Source organism: Kogia breviceps, chromosome 1 (genome assembly GCF_026419965.1).
Source record: "Kogia breviceps isolate mKogBre1 chromosome 1, mKogBre1 haplotype 1, whole genome shotgun sequence".
Taxonomy (NCBI): Eukaryota; Metazoa; Chordata; class Mammalia; order Artiodactyla; family Physeteridae; genus Kogia; species Kogia breviceps.
The window spans coordinates 103,474,566-103,500,458 of record NC_081310.1 but is presented as its reverse complement, the minus strand read 5'-3'; the positions used below and the strand labels follow the sequence as shown (position 1 = coordinate 103,500,458).

The window sequence follows — 25,893 nt, the reverse complement described above, 5'->3', positions numbered from 1 at the left end:
TAAATAGGCCATAAAATATTACAGTGAATTCTTTGTCTTCTTACACTCATTTAAAAATTACTGTAATCTACAATTAAATCGAAGAGGTATCTGAGTCATAGAGTATAACTAAATGATCAATATTCACCATCAATATCAACATGGTAACTTACATTTTGGACAAACTTGCTCTGGTTCAGCCTTGGGAAAGCCTGTACAGATTTGGGTTTCAGGAAATTGTTTTCTGGATAACATCAAAAATTATCATGAAGATGGAATTATGTGTGCATGATATTTCTTGTTTTTCTTCTTTAACTTCTTATTTTGAAAAAGATGTAGATTCACATACAGGTGTAAGAAATAATACAGAGAGGTCTCATGTACCCTTTCCCCAGTTTCCCCAATGGTAGCATGTTGTAAAACTGTAATACAGCATCACAACAAGGATAATGACACAGATACAATCTACTGATCTTATTCAGATTTCCCCAGTTGTACTTCTACTCATTTGCGCGTGTGAGCACACACGTGTGTTTAGTTCTGTGTAGTTTCACCCCATGGGTAGGTTCCTGTGTCCACCACCAGAGTCAAGATATGAGTTCCATCAGCACAAAGATCCCTCAGCTTTTGCCCTTTTATAGCCACACCTACTTCCCTCCTGCCCACCTCCCTCAAGATGGAATTATTTTAAAGCAATCATAATTTTTTTTTTTTTTTTTTTTTTTTTTTTTTGTGGTACACGGGCCTATCACTGTTGTGGCCTCTCCCGTTGCGGAGCACAGGCTCCGGACGCACAGGCTCAGCAGCCATGGCTCACGGGCCTAGCTGCTTGGCGGCATGTGGGATCTTCACAGACCGGGACACGAACCCGTGTCCCCTGCATCGGCAGGCGGACACTCAACCACTGCGCCACCAGGGAAGCCCTGCAATCATAATTTTTAAAAAGGAGTATTACAGGTCCACATTCTCTCTGAAGTCACCATCAGGGAACGTGGTTTTCAGTCACTGAAACTTACTCTTCTCCATTTAGTGACTATCTCCATTTCCTGGTTGAAGCATCAGCTGAAAAGCTTACTTCTTAGGAGCTCTTTGAAATTCCTCTTTAGTAGTCAAACAGGAGTTGGAACCCTTAAAACTCCCCTCTATCTATGAGAAAGAAGAAATGTGTCCTATTTAGACGATGTTAAGAGAGCTAAGTTATTCAGAGTTCTGAAAGGAAATATGGAAGTGGCTGAACACAAATTCTACCAGCACTTCAATGCCATAATTCCAAATAAAGTGAACACTTGGGACTTTCAGCAGTATAACAGCCCCAAAGAGTCTCTTGATCTGTTTCCTTTAAATTATTTGTGTGATACTAAAAGGATGAACTGGACACTGATGGTAAAGAAGAAGCCGGATCCTTCCATTCTTCACATTCCCCCCACCCTTTGGCTATAACTAATATATGATTTGGGGTTAAGCGGGAATTGTCCCTGCTTGTTTTTTCCTACTTAATTAATTTGAAATAAATGTAAGCTCTCCATCTTTTCCTTATGTATACAAAATTCAAAAGAAAAATATTATTTATATTTGAAGTAAAGGAAGAGCAAGGTGATTATAAAAGCATTGAGGCCTTTTTTAGGCTTCTATTCTGTCAGGGAATATGTTGATAACCTAGAAGCAAAACAAAAACAGAACAAACAAAAAACCTGCTGAAGTTGAATTAAAGCTAACTGATCACTAATCCAAATAAAATATCAAACTCAGCAGAATTAAATAAACCAAAGAAATGGGAAGTCAGGAAAGTAAGTGAACATTTTTTAAAGTCTCAAGGAGAGATGAGGAGTCTTATTAGAAATAGTACAGGCTTACATTACTCTCCTAAATTGTTACTTCAGAGATGATCCAAATTGAAGTACCCCTGGTGTTACATTACATAAGCCTCAAGAGACCATTGACACCATCTTCCCATAACTAAGACCATAACAGTGCTGACATATTAAGGGGCTGCTATGGTAGATTTTTCTCAATGTCCAGTGGATTTTCCACTACCTTGTTTTTCTTCCCAGGGTGTCTATACCCATTCTATAATACCTGTTGTCATTTCTAGAAATATGGTGTGTCCTGTCAGAAAGCATAATGGTAGCTGATAATGGTCAGGTTTTTCTGCAGAAAGATGGGGAGTTTTCACCAGTTATAGGTGCAACTATTTCTGGAAAATGAGGAATTACATTTGCTATGACAATGACTGCTCATTTCATCTTGCTTTCTATAAGGCTTTATATTTCTATAGAGTGGGACAGAGCTTACGTTTTAGAGGAAGAGGAAGATAGAGATCTGTTCCTGTCCCAGAGATATTCGTGGTGGCGTTAGATGACACTAGATCTCTAGAGCCATGATGTTGTTACCAAAAGTGAGCTCTGTGTGTGTATGATTGTATTTTTAATAAGAGCAGTTGTCCTCTAGTAAATTGACTTTTACTCATATTCCAGTATGATTTTCCAGAGTAGGAGAGAAATTTCATCTCCTGAAAGTACCAATGGAAGTATGTAGCAACCAAGAGCTCTAATATGCCAATACTGTTCCAAGTCTTATACATGTTTTATTTCATTTAATCTTCACAATACCTGGGATAGGTACTATCTTTATATTCACTTTACAGATAAGAAAATTGAGGAATTAAAAAACATTAAATAATTTTATCAAGTCACATAGTAAAACAGTGGTAGAGTGGGGGATGGAGGTGAAATTGAGAATTGTTGGCTTAGGATTGAAAAGATTGGCTCATAATAGGGACCAAAATGTTTGGGTCCATTCTAGAAAATATATGAAATATACCTAGAGATTGCTCATGGAAGATGAAGGTGTCAGTATAGAACATGGAGAATAACGTTTAGTAAGGGAATTGTGACACATGGGTTTTGTCACCGCTGTGCTACTAATCACTTGATTTGGGGCAAATATCTAATGAGAGATCTGTAAGAGGAGACCACTGGACAAAGAAGTCTCATTTCCTTTCTGTTTTTCTTCCTCCTCCTGACCTTCTGTAGTTTCATTTGTTTGTTTTGTTTTGTTTCTGTTAAAAGCACAAAGATTAATCTAAAATTTACCCATAATCCTACCACCTCAACTTAATCACTGTTAAAATTTAGATTTATAGTATTCTAGTTATTTTTCTAAACCTAAATGTAATACATTAAAATAAACATAGAATACTCAAATTTTCTATATAAAAACCTCTTAATTATTTATATATCACTCTAATGGTTTTATAATATTTCGTAATATGAACTTATTAACTTCTAAAAATTAACCTATTGTTGAATTTTTAGTCTATTTCCAGAATTTTTTTTTACAAATAATGCTGTTATAACTATTGTTGTACAAAAATCTTTGTGTAGATCTCTTATTGTTTTCTCAAGAGAAATTGCAGGTGAAATTGTAGGGCTTTTGATACATAGTGCCAAATTATTCTCCAGGAAAAACGTGCAGATTTACATTCTGCCAAAAAATATAAGAGAGGACTCATATTCTTAGACACCCATCAACAATAGATTTATTTTTAATTTTAACTAATAGTCAAAAACGTATTTTTTGTTTAATTTCCAATGTCTAAATAGTAGTAAGATTGGCATGATTTTTTAATATATTTTTGACCATTTCTTCTTTTGTGAATTTGTTGCTTATTTCCTTTGACCAGTTTTCTGTTGTAGTATTTATCTTTGTTTTATAGATTTTTTTAAATAAACTTTTTATATATTGCCATTTGCCTGATAATTTGAATGACGGTGTTTTTAGATATACATACAGAAGTTTTACTTTTATGAAATCATATCTGGCAAAAGCTAGTTTTGTGATTTCTCCCTTTCTTTATTTACTTAGTTTAGATTTTTCTACCTTAAGATTATATGAATTCGCCCCATCTGGTTCTTTTGGAATTTACATTTGATTATTTAATTAATCTAAAATTTGTTCTGCTCTAAAGTATCAGATATGGCTATACCTTTAATTTTTTTTCACAAATAAGCAACCATTCCAAGATCTCAATATTTGCCTTTTAAAGTGGCTCCTGGGCCTCCCTGGTGGCGCAGTGGTTGAGAGTCCGCCTGCCGATGCAGGGGACGCGAGTTCGTGTCCCGGTCCGGGAAGATCCCACATGCCGCGGAGCAGCTGGGCCCGTGAGCCATGGCCGTTGAGCCTGCGCGTCCGGAGCCTGTGCTCCGCAACGGGAGAGGCCACAACAGTGAGAGGCCCAAGTAACGCAAAAAATAATAATAATAATAAAATAAAGTGGCTCCTTCCATCTCTCAAGTTATGATTCAATCACAAAAAATGTATCATAAATTGCATGACTTACTTTACATTTAAATCTTCAGTGTCTCAGAATTCGCTAAAACTTTTCAAGAGTGAATCAGAAATGGGTTAGACAAAGTTCTAATAAGGATGGCCAATTTCTATAAAAAATTTTATACCTTAAGTAAATCTTTGTCTAATAAGGAAGAGTTTAACAAAAAACTTTACAAATAAAACCTTCTGACAAAGTCCAAAATTCTTGGCTATAAGCCCCTTACTTGAAACCAAGACCTTAGTACTACTTTTAACATTTCTGTAAAGACAAAAATATTTCTTCTACTACAGTGCTGATTCTTTACTTTGAAATATGTTCAACATAGTTCCCTTTTCTTCTTGATATTAACCAGATGGAAAAGGTAGCAGAAGGTGGGACTTGAGGGGAAGACTGATGAGTTCAGGTAGCAGCATGTAGCTTCACATGACAGAAGCAGGTGCAGGTTGGGGTACAATAAGAGAAAAGGGTGGAGAGAGAACATGATGATGGTGTCTGGACTCCTCTCTCTGCTTCCTTCTTTCTATATCATTTCCCTTTATGATTCATTTAAACTTTTCCTATGTATCGACTCAACTATCTTCCATCCTTACCTCTTTTTTTTTTAAACATCTTTATTGGACAATAATTGCGTTACAATGGTGTGTTAGTTTCTGCTTTATAACAAAGTGAATCAGCTATACATATACATATATTCCCTATTCTCCTCCCTCTTGCGTCTCCCTCCCTCCCACCCTCCCTATCCCGCCCCTCTAGGTGGTCATAAACCACCGAGCTGATCTCCCTGTGCTATGCGGCTACTTCCCACTAGTTATGTATGTTACATTTGGTAGCGTATATATGTCCATGCCACTCTCTCACTTCGTCCCAGCTTACCCTTCCCTTTCCCCGTGTACTCAAGCCCATTCTCTACCTCTGCGTCTTTATAGCTGTCCTGCCCTTAGGTTCTTTAGAACCATTTTTTTTTTTATTCCATATATATGTGTTAGCGTACGGTATTTGTTTTTCTCTTTCTGACTTACTTCACTCTGTATGACAGTCTCTGGGTCCATCCACCTCACTGCAAATAACTCAATTTCGGTTCTTTTTATGGATGAGTAATATTCCATTGTATATATGTGCCACATCTTTATCCATTCATCTGTTGATGGACATTTAAGTTGCTTCCGTGTCCTGGCTATTGTAAATAGAGATGCAATGAACATTGTGGTACATGACTCTTTTTGAATTATGATTTTCTCAGGGTATATGCCCAGTAGTGGGATTGCTGGGTCGTATGATTGATAGTTCTATTTTTAGTTTTCTAAGGAGCCTCCATATTGTTCTCCATAGTGGCCGTATCAGTTTACATTCCCACCAACAGTGCAAGAGCATTCCCTTTTCTCCACACCCTCTCCAGCATTTATTGTTTGTAGATTTTTTTGATGATAGCCATTCTGACCAGTGTGAGGTGATACCTCATTGTAGTTTTGATTTGCACTTCTCTAATGATTAATGATGTTGAGCATTCTTTCATGTGTTTGTTGGCAATCTGTATATCTTCTTTGGAGAAATGTCTATTTAAGTCTGATGCCCATCTTTGGATTGCATCCCTACCTCTTTTTATGCTTCAAACCTGTGTTACCCACTATCTTCTGGATACCTCCACCTGGATAGTCTAAGCAAGGTGCATAAAAGCCGTCGTACTTCAAACTAAACTGATTATCATTCCTTCTAAGCCTGATCTTCCTCCTGAGTCCTGTGTCTCAATGAACAGCACTCTATCTACCCTCTTACCTAAACAGAAACCTGAAATTTGGCCTAGATTTCATCCTATGACTCATCTCACTCATGAATGGGATCATGGACATTCACCAATGTCTACCATTTTTATCTGTCATGTCTTCTTCCTCCTCTGCTCTTCCCTACAGCAAAGGCCTTAGGGAAGTTCTTTACACATTCTTTCCTGGAATTCTGAAATATTCTACAAACTGGCCTCCCACCTTCTTTTCTCATTCTTATCTAATGTATCCTCCAACTATTATGAAGTATTCTGTGTTAAATGCAAATCTGATTGTTTTACCCTTTGCTTAAAATTCCCACATCTTAACCATGATCTTAAGGTAAACTCCTTAGCATAAGCATCAGACCTTCATATTTTAGCTTATCTTGGCCTAAGCAGATTCAGTGGAGTGGTGAAAAGTAGAATCCAGGAGGTGGTAAATTGAAGAGTGAATAAAGGTTTCAAAATTAAGGACAAGGCATATGGAATACTCTTTCCTGAACTTGAGAAAGATCAAAAGGAAAGTGACAAGAAGATATGTAGTAGAGGGAAAGTTGGTTTGTATATGTTAGGATACTCTGAGCTTGCATGTGTTTATATGCTAGGAAAGGATAGCTAAAGCTACCAGAAAGGGCATGATTAAAGAAGCTATATCCTTGGCAAATAAGGAAGGAATGGAGTCCAGACAATACATTAAGTCATCTTGGATAAGAGAGTGACATATGATTTTCTACCTACTGTAATACCATAGGCATTTAATGAAACTGAATTTGGGCTTACCAGTGTCATTTTAGTAAGTAGTCCATGTTTGAAGAAAGTGACTGCTCGAAAGTCTTAAGAAGCTGTTTCCTTCATTGAAAGATGTAGCAAGGTTTATAAGATTTTAGCAGATTACATTTATGGGAAAAGAGTTTCCTGAATTAAGCCTGGAACTACTCTGTCACGCTGCTTGGGTTCACATTATGCCACTGCCATTTAGCAGCTACATGAACTTGCCTCGGTTAACTAATCTGTAAGGTGGACATAATTAAAGGGTCTGCCTCATGGGATTATAAATTAGGTAGTGTGTGAAGTGCTTTTAGCCTGCACCAAACATATCCTAAATATTGTATATGTTACCCACTATTAGTTAGGATGTTAGGAATGGACAGCTTGAAGTAGATAACAGGTTAGTGTGACCCTCCATTTCCATATGGCCAATAAAGTGAACTCAAGAATGTTAGTAGGAATACATAAAGCTCTGGAAGTCAACCAAGTTGCAAGTTTTGAAGAAGTCCATATATTTTTCAGGAGATTTTTATCATATACCTACCATGAAACAAGCAGTGTGCTAGGAATCTATAGTGTGCTATAGTGTGCTAGCATCTATAGTACAAAAAATAAAACAGACACAGCCTCTGTCCTCATGAAGCATACAGAATAGAGAAAGAAACAGGTATTAAAACAAAGAATCACACTAATAATATAAAGCTATATTTGTAATTCAGACTATAAAGAAAAATACAGGATGTATGGAGTCTCTTTCATAGCAAGACCTAATTTAGATTGAAGGAGATGAGGAAGGCCTCTCTGAGGAACTGGCGTTTAAGGAGCCCTGTAGACTGGGTAGTGATTAGAAGGGTAAGTGGGAAAAGGGATGTTCCCAGTGATTCATAATGTGGTCCTAGATTTGGTGAGTGGCCATGGTTATGGAAACAGAAGCAGAGGTTAAATTGATGAAGCCTTGCTAATTCTCCCTCTAAAATTTGATGATTCTCATTATATACTGAAGTATAAGGGAGAGAAAGAAGTTGAAAGTAAGGAGACTAAGATGATTAGATTTTTGATAGTCCCACTAACTGAGATAAAGAAAAATGAAAGATAATGATTCAGGGTTTTGTTCTTCGTGTTTTAGGTTTGATGAGTTTTTTAATGTGGGGTGAAAAATTTAGATTTGAGCATATTGAAATAAGTGAACTCAAGCTAATTTTGCACCTGTGCTGGATGATATAAAGAAAAAAGAACTGACATGCTGACTGCCTACTGGGTGCCAGACACAAGACAGAAGCTTCACGTATATTTACTTCATTTCTTGCTTAACCTAATACCCTATGAGGGAGTAGGAAGTTCTGGGCTAGCAAATGGGAAAAAGTGATCAAAGAAATAAGAGAATAACCAGAAGGAAATGATGACATGGAGGAAAAAAAAGAGCAAGTCTTAAGAATGAGGAAGTGGCCCACAGGTCAGATAGCACTGCTCATCTTGGCAAGGACATCTGGTATTGTTTCATTTTGTCTTTCACATGTAACCACTGAGATTACAATTTCCACTTGGCAATAATTGTCCTATTCACCCATACATCCCTTTTGTCATTCATCCAACAACTATTAATGTCCACCCACTATGTTCCAGCACTGCTCTAGTCACTAGCAATTCAGTAGTGAACAAAACAAAAGCCCAGCTCTCATGGTGTCTACATTTTAGACACCATGGTGTCTACATTTGGTGTCTACCTTATAGAACAGACAATAAACAAATGAACAAGTGGGTACATACTATGTCAGATAGTCACAGTGCTGTGGAGAAGATACAGCAGGATTAGGAGAAAAGTAATTGCTGGAGAGGTTGATCAGGAGATGCCTGCCTGGTTAAATGGCATATGAGTGAACACTTCAAAGAGTGAGAGAGTGATCAATGCAGATAAATATCGGGGGGGCGGGCGGGGTGAGACCGTTCTGTTCAGAAGGAACAGAAAATGCAAAGACCCCGAAGTAGGAAAGTCCTTGGCAGGAAACTATTGAGGCTTTTTAAAAGGAAGAATGATGTGATCTGACAAAAGTTTTCAAAGGCTCATTCTCGCTGCGGTGTTGATACAGGATCCGAGATGGGCAAGGACAGAAGCAGGAAGACTGGTTAGAAGGCTGTTGTAACGATCTAGGCGGGAGATTGGCAGGAAGGAGAATAAATAATAGATAATGTCAGAAGACCGCAACTCCATTGTTCTAAATACAATGATGTGTGTGAAAGTATTGCACGAGGCATAGTTCTATTCAAATGTAAGGAGCCACCGTTGTTGTCATGTTCGTAGGAGTCCCTTGCCCCCTTGCGCATTATTTTAGACTCCATCTGGATGATGCGGCCGTGTGGTTGTTCAGTCCCCATTGAAATTAACAGCCACGTTCCCTTTAAGAGTCATTTTCTCTCTGCATGTGAATCAGACATTTCTCCTTGTGCTTTTATTGTTTTATTGTACCACACTTACCCAGGCATGCTACGTACTCTCCTCTGCTGCTTCATCATTACTTTTATGTTTTCCCCACAGTGTTTCTTCTGTTCTTGACATACCATTTTTCCATCTCCCCTTTTTCCTGAGGGTCTGGGTTGTTTTCATGCTTAATATTTTCCCTGTCCACCTAACTGTTTATTTTAGCGTGTTTCTTCCCTCCTTGCTGCTGGCCTCTTTCTAGATTCCTCTGTTCAATAGTTTAAACTCCATGCCACTGCTTTGTTTATCCTCTCAGCTAGCACAGTATATTATTCCCCATCTGGTATAGAAAGGGCCCCAGTGTCCCACAAAGTTGACTAAGTCCCTCTTGTCTGAACAAGTTTTTCAGTCATGCGTTCAAGTTTCTAATCTACCCCCATCTTCTCTGGTTATGAGTGTGACAATATTATTTCTAAGCAAGCCATGCTCAGTAGATCTCATCTTTTGTTCCTCTTTTCTTTCAAATGCCTCAGATAAGACTTAATGGTCTGCTGCTTCAGAAGTAGGCAGTTTCAATATCAGTCAATCAGTAAGTATTTATTGAGTATTTGCTATGTGACCTTAGCAGTGTGCTAAGGACTGGGTGTACATCCAGAGACTAACAAGGCATGGTTCAAGGCACCAGGATTTTCCTGATTGTGGTGGAGATGTAGTGCTAACATATATTTATTATGCACTCGCTGCAATCCAGGAAACTGGGAATACAACATGAATTTTAAAAAGAAAGATATCTATCCTTACGGAGCTCATAGTCTAACAGGGGAGAAAGACACATGTTAAAAATTATTTACAGTTCAATCAAATATGTACAAAATGCTCTGGGAACACAGAGGAGTGAAAGGGATTAGTTCCGCCTCGGGTAATTGTGCAAAGCTTCACAGAGATGGTGATATTTAACATGGAGTTTAATAAATTAGTGTTAATTAAGCAGAGAATTAATAATAAAAGCTAATATTTATTGAGTACTTATGAGGTTTCAGGCACTGTTCTGCATGCTTGTGAATTAACTCATTTAATCCTCACCATAACCCTATCAGGTATCCATATTTTCCCTATTTTACTGATTAAGTTATTAATAGCCAGAGAGGTTAAATAACTTGTCTAAGGTCACACAGCTAGGAAGACATGAAAACCAAGACTTGATTCCAAAATCTGGCTCTAAAACTTGGGCCTTAATCACTATCTTCTTCTGTCTCTCATGAAAGGAAGAAAAAAAAAAAGGAAGGTGGCGTTTCAAGCATATGAGTATGTTTGTAAAGCATAGTGTTAATACATTCTTGGAATAAATGCAGCCATGGGACCTTAAATCCAATATAAAACTCATTCTTTTGTTCAATAGGATTTCCTAGAAAGGACCAAACTGAGAGGCAGTAATGAGGAAAATAATCCAGTTTTGTTGCTCAGTCTTAACATGATGTAAAAGAGCAAGGGGATATACTGATTAAACATCTAAGGATTTCAGCTAGAGCGTCAAGAGTGGTTACTCCCAGTGTTACACTGTGGCTAGGGCATCCTTGAGAACCAGAAGTCTTCTCTAGCCAACACGGTATCCAGCTTCTCCTTGCGTCCTTGGAAGCTAAAAAATGGTCTTAGAGGCTGTCAGTCCTACCGCAGGGAATAGTCTGGGGCCCTAGAGTCAGCCTGGCATCCAGTCAATTTCCTCTTTATCAACCCTACATCTGGATTTCCATTTCATAGTGACACAGCATTTACCATACATATTGCCATATTGCAGAGCTGTTGCTTTTGTGAAAGAAAAGGCTTCTGAGGAAGAGGAGGGTAATTAAAATCAGTGCTGAAGGGGAAGGGGAAGAATGAGATAAAGTAAGAAAAAGACAACTGACCTCCAGCAATAGATGTAAAGGTCTCCTTCTAAAAGATGAACCAGGACCTTCTGAAGAAGCTCCTAACACATTCCACAGGTTCACCTGTGCTAGAGAAAAGAAACCAAATAGGAAGCCGTTTTATCTCCTGGCTGAAGAGAACTGAAGTGACAGTGTGCACATTTGGCCCTGCTAAATGAGAAACGTGCTTTAGTCGCAGGCAGCATATAACAGAGATTTGAGAGTCTGCCAAGGCTTATAAAGTTCCGTGAATGCTTCCCACTTCTGTTGATATATATGAGAATGAATTCTCATTCTCTTTATGAAGCCAGGAATGTATCTCTAACGTCTTTGAATTTCTGGGTAGGAAAATGAATGGTTTAGGGGCACTAGTGATGTTTTCATCTCTTCTTCCTGCTGCTTCTAGGAAGAGATAGAGTGCATCTCATAAGACTGGCAAGACAGTGTTGGCAGGAGACCAGTCAGCCTGATCGAGAGGTTTATTATTTCAATTGAGTTGTGAGGGGAAGGAGAAAAGTACTCATATATAACTGTAAGGCATATTAGATACTATGGAGCATAAAAGGGATGGCACAGGAAGAAAAATAGTGGAGGATTTTCCCAGCAATTTTCAGAAGATACCAGAGAAATGGGCGGGAGGCATTAACATTCTCAGTTGTCTATATACAGACACATAGCAGATGAAAAATTATCAAACTGCACTTTAAAACACATGAACAGAATATGGTGAAAATCAACTCTTAAGTCTTACGGGGATGTTTTGAGATGTGATTCCTGACCAGAATATGATGATGGAAAGGTATATCTTCTTTGGAATACATAAGTCTAATGAAAGGGCTGGGGAAGGAGCAGTATATGTCAAAAAGATATACACATGCATGGAAATCCACAAATGTGAAAGTGAAGCATGGAGGAAGCAGCTGCAGGAGAGTGAAATGAAAGGAAAACAGAAATGTTTTCGGGGACTACATCAGAGACCCCGTAACCAGATGGTTAATACGGACAGGCAAGATAGAGCAGCGATGTAAGCCTTTACAGACTTCAGATGAAAATCCCACTCCACTAAAGGCAAAAAATTGGCAAAATTATTGAATTGCCATGTTGGAAATTTAATCTCACAAAGGAGAGAGAAGCAATGAGAGACTTACCGCATTGACTTATTTCTGGTTCTTTATAAAAATCTGTTTGGGGAAAATGGCAGCTAAAATAATCTTGAAGGAAAGTAACCATCCCATATCATCGTAGAGTTTGTTAGGCCACAGAAAGGAAGTCGGAGCTTAAATGTACAAGTGTGCCACCTTTAGTAAATCTACTTTCAGGGAGCTCGGAAACAATAGAAAACAATCCCACAGTCAGAGCTCTAACCTGAACATGGATCAAGAAGAATGAGAGGCTGTCAAATTGAAATTTGATGACATAATCTCTGAGTTTCACGAGGATTAGGAAAAGAGTGAAGCATTTAGATAACTCAGTATTGAATGGTCATATGCGAAAATAGAGATCACAATACCAACGATGATCATAAAAGAGTGGCATCAAGATTTTTAAATGTTTCAGAAATACCAAAGCCTCAAATTATCTGAATTTGGAGACAATATTAGGAAAAATGGAAATGTATTTTGTCTATTAAAAGTTAAAAAAAAAGAAAAGAGAATACACCCACTACTTAGAGCAGATGGTATACTGTTAACTTACAATTAGAACTGTTCAGCTCCTATTATCTCTGTAGCATCCCCATAAAGAATGCTCTTAGAACTGAAAAGGATAGGGAAAACATATTTGAGAAGTGAAGCCCAAGATAGGTAAGGATAAAGTAGAAACACATCACATTTAGCCTCATTAAATGTATTTAAATCCAAAGTGTCTGGCGAGAACTTGCTACTTTAAAGCCTGAGGCAGCCCACATAAAAAGAATACAGTGATCAGGGCCACAGATCTGTACTGAACCAACCCTGACTACACCCAAACCTCACCCATCTGTCTCTCAGTAACAAGCTCCCTTCCACTCCACCCTCTCTCACCCACTTCAGTTCCCAGGTCCTCACTAGCTTCTACCCCATCTCTTGGTTCGCTTGCTTCTCTTAACCTTCTCCACTAATTTACTTACTGCTTTATTTCCTGAATCATGCTTTTTCTCTGCCCTCCCAACTCAGCTTATTCACGCTGAGTCCTGTTATCAGAGTTCTACTGAATTTAAACTCAAGACTTCCCTTTCTAATTGTACAGTCACAATCCCCATCTCCTAGCTCAGAGGACATTATGTAGGATATCGAAAATAAATTGTATGCTATATTTTTGAAACTATTTTAGTATGATATTGCTGTATCACACTGCTAAAAATTAAATGGTGCTCCAGGTTCTTTAGAAAAGGAAAAGGTTGATGTGGCAAGGGGAGTGAAGAAAAGATAGAAGTAGACCAGAAAGCTTCATTAAGGATCATTAAACTTTTGACTTGAGAGCATTAATAAAAGAAGAAATTATCAAGTGTCAGCATAAATTCTGTGAGAACAAACCAAATTATCTCATTTCCTATTTTGCTAGGTTTATTAGGCAAGCAGTGAACTTGATATAACAGTTAAGAACCTGTGACATTGGTAATGGTACAGCTAAGGAAATGGTAAAGTAATTAAACAGCTACGTCCGGGCTTCCCTGGTGGCGAAGTGGTTGGGAGTCCGCCTGCCGATGCAGGAGACACGGGTTCGTGCCCTGGTCCGGGAAAATCCCACATGCCGCGGAGCAACTAAGCCCGTGAGCCATGGCCGCTAGGCCTGCGCGTCCGGAGTCTGTGCTCCGCAACGGGAGAGGCCACAGCAGTGAGAGGCCCGCATACCGCAAAAAAAAAAAAAAAAAAAAAAAAAAAAAAAAAACAGCTACGTCCAAATAATTTTGATCTGTTTTGTATAGACATCATAGTGATTGCCCACAGCACACTGTCCTTGGTCCTGGCCTCTGAATGACACTTTTTTACAGGTATCGTAAATAGTATGCTAATCAGATGTGTAGTAGACTTAAATCTAACGACAGTTAACACGCCAGATATCAATCACAACTTGAAAATACTTCAATCACCTGTAAAAAAAAATAGGCCAAAACTAAGAAATTCATACTAAGCCTAATACATTAAGTATGATGTAGCAGGGATGGGATGGGGGCCCTCTAGTTCCTCACTTTTGATCCCAAACTTTATATCAAACAGAAATATTGACTGATCTAGTTTTTAAAAATGCTTTTGATTATCCCAAACAAATAATTAATTGACAAAGATGTGATTCTAGAATTCTGTACTACTTCTCAACATTAATTTTGGGAAAACATATTTAAATCAAATGTATCACCTACACTTTAAAGAATTTGACATCACTTCTCCCACATACACATTCACACATAAACTTTTCCACTAATCAGGGATGGCTATAGCAGACCGCATGACCTTTGTATATCCACACCCTGCTTGGAATAATGAATGTAGGTACCCTAATCTCCACAGGTATGTGTCCAACAGAGACTAGACTAGCCATATGTGCTTTACTGATTATATGCAACTTTCAGCAAACTCCAAATTCCAGAACGTATACTCAAGGGTACTTATAAGCTGGCAGTACTACCTGGAAGCTTTGAGTTTTAAACAAATGTCCTCGTTTTCTGCCACATAGAATGATAATTCATTTTCTTTGCTTACTCTTTACAAAATAAGTTAAAATAGTTGCTATTCTTTTATCCTCTTCCAGATTAAATATATATATATAAAATTTTCTTAAGAACTATGATGAATGAAGGGTGATTTTTAACACCATGTGTAAATAATTTTTAGAGGCTCCAAGGACTTTGTTTTATTTAGTTTCACATTAAATGATGTTTTAATAAATGACAACAGCAAATCTCCAATATAGAGCAAAAGGCATATTTGATATACACAGAATGTGAATTTGCTTCCTACAATAAAATATCTTAGAAATATGTATTGTTTCTTTGGAATGAACCTTATAAGCTGGATGACCATCTACGGAGTTTCCTGTTTAATCATCTTTTGAATATTTACTGATGATTTCAGTCAAGCCATGATCTAATTCAATGAAACAACTGTTTTGACTAATTTGTTTACTAGATTGAAAAAATTATTTTCTATCACGTATAGTCTTTTACAGCCATAGAGTGACCTCATGCATTTACTGTCTTAAAATATTAGAAAATATTAAACATATCCAGATACTTTGACTATGATTATTTTGTATTTAAAGAGGTACTCAAATCTTTTGGGGAATCTCATATTAATAAAAGTATTCAGTAAATCAAAAAGTAGCTGTTAGCTCATACAACTGTGTGCCTAATATTTTGCTGAATATTTAGTATATAGACAAACTAAAGATACATTTATTTTAACAAACATTTGAGTACCCATTACGTTTCAGTGATCTGAGGAGTAAGATGCACAACATAAGATACAAAGATGAACAAAGCCTACTAAGAGACTGCAAATAAGGAGCTAAATGTAGAAAATATCTACAACATGAAGTAAAATTTGCTAAATAGAGAAATAACAGATGAGCCAGTAAAGCAGAGTGCTTATGATCATAGAATTTGAAGTTAGGCAGCCCTGGTCTGAATCCCTGCTTCATCATTTATTTAATTTTATACCTTAAATGTCAATAATCTCATCCTCTATAAAATGTGTGAGATTTAAATGAGAAAATGCTTAAACATTATGGCACTGGCCTGATACATAGTAAGAACTCAAAGTCATCTGTAACCATTAGTTCCACATAATAGATAAAACACTATAGGCCACTGCATTGGTAGGAGGGGGAGAGAGAGAGGACAAAGAGGGGAAAAGGGCAGGAGGAAAAGATGTAGGAGACAAAGGAAGAAGAGAATGAAGAAGAGGGAGATCACATCTTCAATTTGGTTAGGAAAGGAGAAGGAAGAATTAAGGAGGTTTTCATGAACTAGTGGCATGTGAGATGTCTTTGAAGGATGGACAGGATTTTTCAAAGTGAAGATGGGAAGGAAGGGTATTCTGGACAGAGGACTCAAGATAAAATTAGGTGCCAGAGGAGTTGACTGACAAGTGTGTTCAGTGTAGGGCATGTGTCCCGTGTAACTAAAGCACATGGTGTTTGGAAGTGAGAAATAAGACCAAAAAAGACTAGTTGGTAGAAAGCCTTAAATGCTAGACTTAAATGTGAAACTGTATTTAATTCAACAGATTTTTGAGTAAGGTAGTGAGAAAATTTAATCTGTGCTCTACAGCATAGATGAAGATGACAACACTGAATAAGGTAGAAAGGAAAGGGAGAATACGAGGATGAGACTTATGTAGGCTCTTGTATCTACATTAGAAGTAGTGGGAAATTAATTAGTAATGGTTAAAGATTTTAGTAGACATGGAAAGAGGATTCAAAAGATCAGAGCTCAGAAGACTTGGCAACTGATGAGATTTTGGAGTAGGGAGAAGTCAGAGTGAAATATAGCTCTGAAATTTCAAGCCTCAGTGACTGAAGAAATCCTAACAGTGTTAATAAGACTAAGGAAATCAAAAGGAAGATCCAGTTTTGTGATGCTGATGAAAAATTCAGTGAGTGGTGAAGTTGACATACCAAATTCTAATGACCATGCTCATCATGCAGCTGATAAAAGTAGATCTTAAGTTTGTGAGAGAAATTCAGAATGGAGATATTGATTTGGACATCAAGGGCCCCCCCCACTACAAACAGACTGTGGTATCACTGAAATTATACCTTCAACACACTGAAAAGAAAATAGTAAAGACAGTAAGTTTTTGATCACCTTATTTTTTGAGAGACACACGAATGGTATATAATTATGTAAACTTTGTTTCAGTTTAAAAGCTCAAAGTCATGAGCATATTGTCATTTAGAGCTGAAATAGGGAAAATATAGAGTAAAAAAGGGTAACCAAGGTCATAAAAAGAAGAGCAGAAAATAAGATACCATAGAGAATATAGGAAGATGGCTTTAAATATGAGTCACACCACCTTGAACACGGACCTTGAATTCAAACAAAAGATTGTCTTGTTAAAAGTTAAAAACAGGAGCAGAAAATCTTGACAGCATACTAATTTTACAAACATTGTTACATTCTTCTGTTTTGTTTTATGAAGCAGAGTGTTTCTTATTGTTGATGAAACATCTTCTGTGCTTCACATATTAAGCACACTTCCAATTAATATGAAGAACAAAGCAATGTGTAACAGCATGAAAAATCTTCAGTGGTGAATGAAGAAAATCCTAGTTCTTTAATAGTAAAAGAGCATCTTATTTAGCTATTAAATTAACCTAATTAATTAACATAAATTAGAATTTTTAAATAATGAAATATACCCTTCAAGACATGACAGGTGGGTATGCTCTCAAAGCACTCTTCTAAATGAAATCTAGACTCCAAATGCAGTGCTATAAATGCATAGTGTCCACATTTTTATTCCCCTCATTCCTAGCAATCTAAAGTTTTCTAGTATCAGTGCATTACCCTTTGTCACTTTTCATTACTTTTGGATCATTCAAAGTCCAAAATTGAGAAAAAGTAAGCCACAACCACTGAAAAGGGTGTCATTTCTTCTGTCCACAGAAACACTGATTTAGATCATTTGTAGAAAACCTGTTGAATGCAATTAGTTAGGTCATGTGTTTCTATGCTAGATATATAGAGAAAGCCCATCTTTCAGGAGACAGAAATATGTAAGCTATAATTATAAAAAGTATATCTGTGAGAACTACAATATCCAAAACCTTTTAAGTTATATAATGTAACATTCTATAAAAACAGGGAAATGTGGACAGATATTAATCATCACATGGTAATGTTTTACAATGAACACTGTAAGTAATTCACTGCCTATCTTTCAGGATGTGATTGGAAAAGCACTGCAGTACCTTGGAACATTTGGTGAACTGAGCAACTTAGAGCAAGTTGTGGCTGTGATTGATGAAGAAATGTGTATCAGCTGTGGCAAATGCTACATGACCTGTAATGACTCTGGCTACCAGGTAAGAATCCTGTTGCAATTAGGATGCTGTGAGGCACGTTTCTTCTTGGTTTTTGTAGCAGAAAGCGTCTCCTGTCACAAAGTGTGGGATTCAGACCAGACGTGTCAAACATTGCTACTCAGCGGTGACATAGCTCTCTGTTCTCTCACCCTCATAACATAGTGATTTTTTTTTAAGGGAAGCCATAACTCATACCAACGATGCCACCATTCAGTGCACAGTATTGTTTTAGTATCATTTCATCACTCATAAAATTGGAAGGAAAAATTCAAACAAAAAAGGAAATTCACACAATTATGGCCATGAAGAAGCATTATGCTGTCATGCAGAGAGAAAAAAACTACAATTTATTGCCATGACCCTGAAAGGACTTGCTTCCTTCCACCAAAAGAGAATGCTCTTCCATTCAGTATTCACTGAGCTTCAGTTAGAAAGAAAAAGCATTTTGCCCCCCACTAGATGGGCTGGTTGGGACCAGAAATTCCTCTATCGCTGGAAGAGCCAACAAGTTTTACTCCTACCACATGAAATGATCCAGAGATTCTTCCCAGTTCCTCAGCCTTCAGCTGAGAGTCTGCCATGGAACAATAAAGAAAAAATGGGCATTCAACTGTCTTCAGGCTGAAAACCGCAGAATAATATTATTTTCATTAAATAGTTCAAGCTATAAAGAAGTATAATAAAGTAAAATAAGATCCCTTTAAGATGATTAATGAACTTTCAAAATAGATAAAATGGCCATTGTTAAAAATTGTAGTTCATTTACCTTATTCATCTTGGAGAAAGTTCCTATTTGCTTGTGGTATGATATTACATATTCTTCTGATCACCAAATACACGTATGACAGACATAATTTTAATTTTTAAAAAATCTCTTCTTCCTTAATTTAACACTACTTCTGTACCAAATTTTCACCCTTGTATCACTTTTTTTTCTATCTGAGAAGTGTCTCTAATGGTTACTTTGAAAATGCTAATCATATCACATTCATTTTCATTTCCTCTTTTCTCTAATTAACCAATCAGAGATTAGTAAGGAAGTTCTGGCACTAAAATCACAGCATCAGGGTTCTAACATCTTAAATCTTAGAGGTTATTACTTCCACCTTGGAATTCTAGCCTTGGTACAATTTTAGCAAAAATAATCTTATTAATGAGGGGGGAAAAATCACAATTATACATTTTAAAAGATTTTAAAAGTCCTTTGACTCTTATGTCTCCAAAAGACAAAAAATAGAAAATCAAAATCTTCAACTGAAAAGTTTTACGTGTTTGCAAATTTTCAAAGTATAAGATTTCTAAAACATAAGTATTATTTTATTTTCATCAGTTGTTTCTTAGATTTCTATTTATTAAAGGGTACATAAGGAAGAGAAATAGCTTTTACTCATTTAAACAGCCATCAGAGATGTTGTTGTACAAAACATGGCAACAGTTTGTTTAGACAAATTTTCTAATAGTTTGTCATAACTGCAGTTCTTGTTCAGATATATGGTTGTTTCCTTAAAGATCAGAAACTTTTTAAAAATATTAAGCAGCCTGACATAATTTACTCTAATGAGACCATTTTCATTTTTATGTGCCTAAGAGAGAAAATAATTATAGTTACAAGTAACCTCATTTGGGGGAGGAAAATTTTAAACATAAAAATATTTTGAATTGGATTATATAACATGTTGTATATGACACAGGAAAAAAAAACACAACAGAATTCAGTACTTATTTCAAAATGTAAGACCTGGCCTCAAGGAGTATCTGGATTGAGGTGGGGGCTTAATGACCCTCATAATTTTGCTCAGCCCCCTAGCTCATCCCTCCAAATTAGTGCACCATCTAAGTAAAAACATCAAATTGTTCTGCAAGATTCCAGACAAGTTCTCAAGTCCCCTCTGCTCGCACGTAGCTACCCTGAAGTCTCCCCTAGATGGAAATTTTTGCATGATGTTTCCACTGTTGAAATATCTCTCTTTAACAAATAATCATCATGACTTTAAATGAAAATCTCAATTGTAAATTTCACACTAGGTATTTTCATTGCATATTATAGATTGCTTCATGTTAAAAGAAAGGAAGGAAGGAAAGAAAGGAGGGGGGGGAAATGGAATCAATTATTGAATTTCTCAAAATCCTGAGCAGTTTTAGAGCTGGAAGCCTTATCCTGGTTCTCCCAGCTGAGGAGTGTCAGGCCAGGACCAGGAAGCCAGGTGTCCAGGCTCCCATCTTTCAGTGATTTTTCCCCTTGGTGGTCGGGTAATGCCTAGAATCAGCTTAGAAATCCTCAAACCTGAAAGCTGGCACTTAAGCTAATTTTTTTTCCTATTGCCTTCTTCTAAACACTACACACATAATTCGAAATCCAAGCAAGTGCATTCATTGCCCCATCTGACAGTGACACTTCTCCACTGTCGAGAACCATGAGGATGAGAAGGACAAGGTGTGGAAGCACCCTGCCCCCCTCAGGTAGCCGACACCTACCCAGTCCTGGTCAGACTGACAAGACCTATGTTCTTCTCAGAACACAGGACACTAGAGAGTTATTATGTTATGAAATATTTTCTGCACACAAAGAGAGAAAAATACCTCTAAGGAATTTTAAACATTGTGTTTCTAATTTTAAAAGAATTTCTTTTTTGTCCTTTTTTTTTTTTTTTTTTTTTTCCCTTCTCCCTGGCAGCTCAACTGTTGCTATAGCTGCACCACGGTGCTGGGCGTAGTTGTCTCCAAGTGCAGCTCTCCTGCAGTGGAAAAAAACGTTGATGCTAAAATGGGGGCATTCTTGACCTTTGTGGGCAGTGACAGCAAGACTCTTTATTTCTGTTCGCAGGCTATCCAGTTTGATCCTGAAACCCACCTGCCCACCATTACTGACACTTGTACAGGCTGTACCCTGTGTCTCTCCGTGTGCCCTATTATCGACTGCATCAGAATGGTTTCCAGGACAACACCTTATGAACCAAAGAGAGGCTTGCCCTTGGCTGTGAATCCCGTGTGTTAAGGTGATTTGTGAAACAGTTGCTGGACCTTGAGGTCACCTACTTATGCTGATCTTTTTAATTGTGATCATTATGCTCAGCTCTTTCTAAATTCAAACAAATATATAATTTCTAAATAAAAAAAGATAATTTCTCAAGAAATTTCTAAATTTTAGAAAAGTCTACTGCCAGTGACCATTCAATTAATGGTCATAAAATAGAATAAGTCTTTTCTGAGGAGAGTTGTTAAATACAACTGTGTAGCAGTTAATTGGATGTTCACCATCAGTTGTCCATTATGAAAAATATTAGCACTTTTGTGGCAATTAATGCTACAGTTTCCAAATTCCCCTATGCTGGGCTCTGGCTTTGATTTCTAATTGTAAAAGAAATAAGTATTTTGGAACAAAGTACAATTTAACTTAGGAGCAAATGTTTCCAAGGAAACATTTTCTAATTAAAAATTACATTTAATTTTAACTCTGTTTCTAAGCAAAGGTAATTAGCTCCATAAAGCTCAAATGAAGTCAAATAATAATTTACTGTGGCCGGAAAAGAAAGCCAGCAAGGATTTGTGAAACTTTTTTAAGGCCCCTTCACTGAAATAACTTCTTTTTGGTGCTGGATACTGAAGGCAAGAGTATTTAGTAACCATTCATATCACGCTGTGCCGTTCATCACTCACTCCTTAGATGGGTGTCCAAACGCCACCAGTGAATCAACATGACATGCTTCTTTAAATATTTAAACTATGTTCCTAACAAAGTAAGACGCATTAGGATGGAACTCTGGTTAAAGCCACGCTTTTGCTGTGCACAGATCTGTTCTATCTGCTTCTAATGGTAACTCATGATTATAGCAATTAATGTTTGAACACAACCCAGATTATACAGCAGTGGCTCATGTGCTTCATTATTCAAGAATGAAAAATATAGTATTGGAAATATATATTAAATGTGTGATACCACTTTACCAATTCTTTATTTTAGTGTTTATGTTGAATTTTGAAAGTAATTAAATAAAAAAGAAATATTTTCTGTTATTGCCAAATAATATCTTCATATTTCTCTATTTTCATAATCAGCAAATAGCATCCTATAAATTAGTTTATCTCTTCTTTGTGGCATATTTTAATATGAATCCATAAGTAGTGAATCTTTATGTAATCATCTGTGGCATATTTCTATGACAAATGCAAGATCAAGAAAAATTAAATGTTTGATTATGCACTTTTACAAATGCACATTTACCACAAAATCTGTATGATTGAATAATACCAAATAAAATTTTATAAAGCGTTTCAAATAACACGGTCTTTTGCTATCTCTTGGTAGAGCAGTTTGGCGTTAATTCTACAGCAAATTCCATTCACGGTCAGTCATACATATCAAGCTAGTTCAAATCTAATGAAGGTGTCCTTAAGATTTCTTCCCACTCTTGACTCTGATTACCCCTTCTATACAGATGGTGCTAACATCTATACCTCCAAGTTGGACTTCTATCCATGTATCTGACCACTTGCTGTATTTAACCATTTCAAACTCAATTTCAAAAGTCAAAATAGGGCTTCCCTGGTGGCACAGTGGTTGAGAGTCCGCCTGCCGATGTAGGGGACGCGGGTTCGTGCCCCGGTCCGGGAGGATCCCACATGCCGCGGAGCGGCTGGGCCCGTGAGCCATGGCCGCTGAGCCTGCGCGTCCGGAGCCTGTGCTCCGCAACGGGAGAGGCCACAACAGTGAGAGGCCCGCGAACAGCAAAAAAATAAAAGTCAAAATAGTTAACTTCTCCTGCTTTTTGTCTTCCCTGCTTTCATGCAGTCCCTTACTATGTCCAACAATTTTACTACTAAAACATTCCCCAAGTCTTTCCCCAGCTCTAAATTGTAGTAACTGCCATGGTTCTTTCCTCCATTGTGTATTATCCAGCTCTTGTAATACCTCCTAACAGGCCATCCAACATCCCCTCCCATTTCTTCAGTGCTATTGATAAGATTACTTGCCAACATGAATGTCCCATCATATTTCTCCACCACCATAAAAACCTCCAGATCCTTTCATGTGTTAACAAATTAAATGCAGCTTCATTAAAATGGAATTACTCCACTACTATTACTCCACTACTATTCCAAACATATGTCCTTTACATTCTCTGGGCTTTAACCAAAGTTGGAAGATAATTGCAGTCTTTGGAGTTTGATACCTGGCTGTCACTTAATTGCTTGGTACCTCAGACAACCAAACTTCCTAATCTATAAAATTGGTATTAAAATAGTTTCTAATTCCTAAGGTTATTGTGAGGATAAAACAAAATAATACAGGTTAATTAAATAACTCATTGAATAAGTATTCAATTTTTTTTCTCATTTAAAAACATCCTATAGTGAAGCAATTTAGAAAACAAAGATATGTTTTGGATACGAATCATCTTCTGTCTCTTCTATTATGTATTGTTATTTTAAAATTAAAATGTTTATACTAGGACAAGTTGTAAATCTTACTGGTTCCCTTGTTAACAATGAGTTCATTAAAATCTTTAATGTGTTCACTTAAAAATATGTTTATACTAGAGCTCATATAATCAGGTTATACTTTATAATAAACACAGAATTTCAATAATATAAAAACATTCAGTTACTAAGATCTTATCTAATATTGTCTGAAGAGACCATCAGCGGTCTATCTTGTACTACTCGTGAGAGCCTTGTCATTACAATAAAATAACTTAAAAATTCTTGTTGACTTTGTATATTAAGAAAAAAAATTACCTGTAAATATTGTTTATATAAGTCACACATTTTTTAATGCAGAACAAATTCTTCTACCATTGTTTTAAAACTCTGTCAACCAAAATGACAGGAACAAACCAAAACTAAAATGTAAATAAAACATCTCATTTAAGCACACAGTAATTTGATCAGAATAGAGGTTATTAGCCCCATTTCACAGATGAAAAACCAAGGCTCAAAGAGTTTATGCAATCTGCCTGAGACCATACATTGAAGAGGGCAAAGTCCATATTTAAACCCAATACTCCACTCCCCCACTACACAGCCCACAGTGCATGTTCCCCATCTTCACTTGCACCTCCCAAACCTTCCTACAAATGTGAAAAAAGTTATTCATCTTACACACAAGTTATTAGAATCTGGATCTGCTGCTTGCCAAGTACATGAACTTGGATATGTTAACTAGACCACTGAACCTCAATTTATTCATGTGTAAAATTTCATCAGAAGATGATAGCTTTGCATTTAATACATTAGATATAATTATAATTTCTGTTGCTATTATTTATGAACATAGAAATTTCAAATAAACTTTAAAGAGATAAAAGGCTACTAGCAAAAATCTACATTTGCTAGACTCAAAATCAGACTGTCAGTATTAACTGGTGGTATGACTTCCTAAGCATTCATTCATCATCATAGCCATCTGGAAAAAGACATTCCAAGCAGTTGGAAGATCAAGATTCTTTTTTTTTTTTTTTTTTTTTTTAATAAATTTATTTATTTATTTTTGGCTGTGTTGGGTCTTCGTTTCTGTGCGAGGGCTTTCTCTAGTTATGGCAAGCGGGGGCCACTCTTCATCGCAGTGCGCGGGCCTCTCACTATCGCGGCCTCTCTCGTTGCGGAGCACAAGCTCCAGACGCGCAGGCTCAGTAGTTGTGGCTCACGTGCCCAGTTGCTCCGCGGCATGTGGGATCTTCCCAGACCAGGGCTCGAACCCGTGTCCCCTGCATTGGCAGGCGGACTCTCAACCACTGCGCCAAAAGGGAAGCCCCAAGATTCTTTTAAATAGAGAGTAGGGTAGTTAATTCTAACAAAAATGAAAGATCCCAGTAATGAAACTTAACATATATATATATATATATATCCCATTACTATATTTAGAAATGAAGCTCAGCTGACTTGACTTTCAGATGATGCCCTCTCTTCCAGATTATTTGGTAAGTGGGTATTATCTGTTTTTCTACAATATGAATATTTGGAGATGCATTATTCACTTTTGGTGGTCTTAGGGTGCCATTTAATGGCCTGAAGAAATTATGAAATACCATTGTCTGAAAGGGTTAATTAATATGGTAACATTAATTAATATAGTACCTCTTTTATTAATTAGTACAGATTTTCTGCTTAAATTTTTTAAATTACAAAATGACATTTTTAAAGTGAATAGTCCCATTCAGGTTGGAAACTTGCATGGCTAATTGTCCCTCTGAGTATGTTAGCCTTTCATGAACTGATCTATAGCATTTATAAACTCTGATATTGTCTATCATTGTTTTCATATTTACTGTTCTTCTAATATGCACTATAAACTGCTGTGCCATCAAAGAAACCAAGCCATCTTGTAACCGGTAGATAGTCTATAGTAGTGAGTCATATTGATTAATGTATCTGTGCAGTTATTTATTTACAGAATTTGTGTAGTGCTTTTCCATATACTGTGTTCCACAAGCACCAAGAGTCTTCTGTGTCCCTGCCTTCTCTATTCCACTACCATTGATGAATTCAAATTCATATACTGCTGGAAGTTTTTGAAGATTTGCATTAGTCAACATACAGGTCAAGACCTCCTCTCTTACCAATAATTTTCCTTCATGTGTTTCTGTTGAAACTAAGATCTACCTGCCTATTACTAGTGCTGGCTTATTCATCTTTCCTGGCCGTCTATGATTTTATGGTATCCAGCTCCATGGAATCTAGGTAATTGGTCAAAGATAAAATGCCAAGTATACACACACACACACACACGTGTGAG

At 36.9% G+C, this 25,893-nt stretch overlaps 1 protein-coding gene across 1 annotated transcript in view; it reads left to right on the top strand.

The window, feature by feature from the left end:
- Positions 1 to 22,439, top strand: part of DPYD (dihydropyrimidine dehydrogenase) — an 817,352-nt gene extending 794,913 nt beyond the window's left edge. Inside the window, exons 22-23 of the mRNA XM_059043609.2 lie at positions 18,021 to 18,161; positions 20,986 to 22,439. Of these exons, the coding sequence (XP_058899592.1) occupies positions 18,021 to 18,161; positions 20,986 to 21,156 (312 nt within the window). The 3' untranslated portion in view covers positions 21,157 to 22,439. The remainder of the gene's footprint in view (positions 1 to 18,020; positions 18,162 to 20,985) is intronic.
- The last annotated feature ends 3,454 nt before the right edge of the window (positions 22,440 to 25,893 follow it).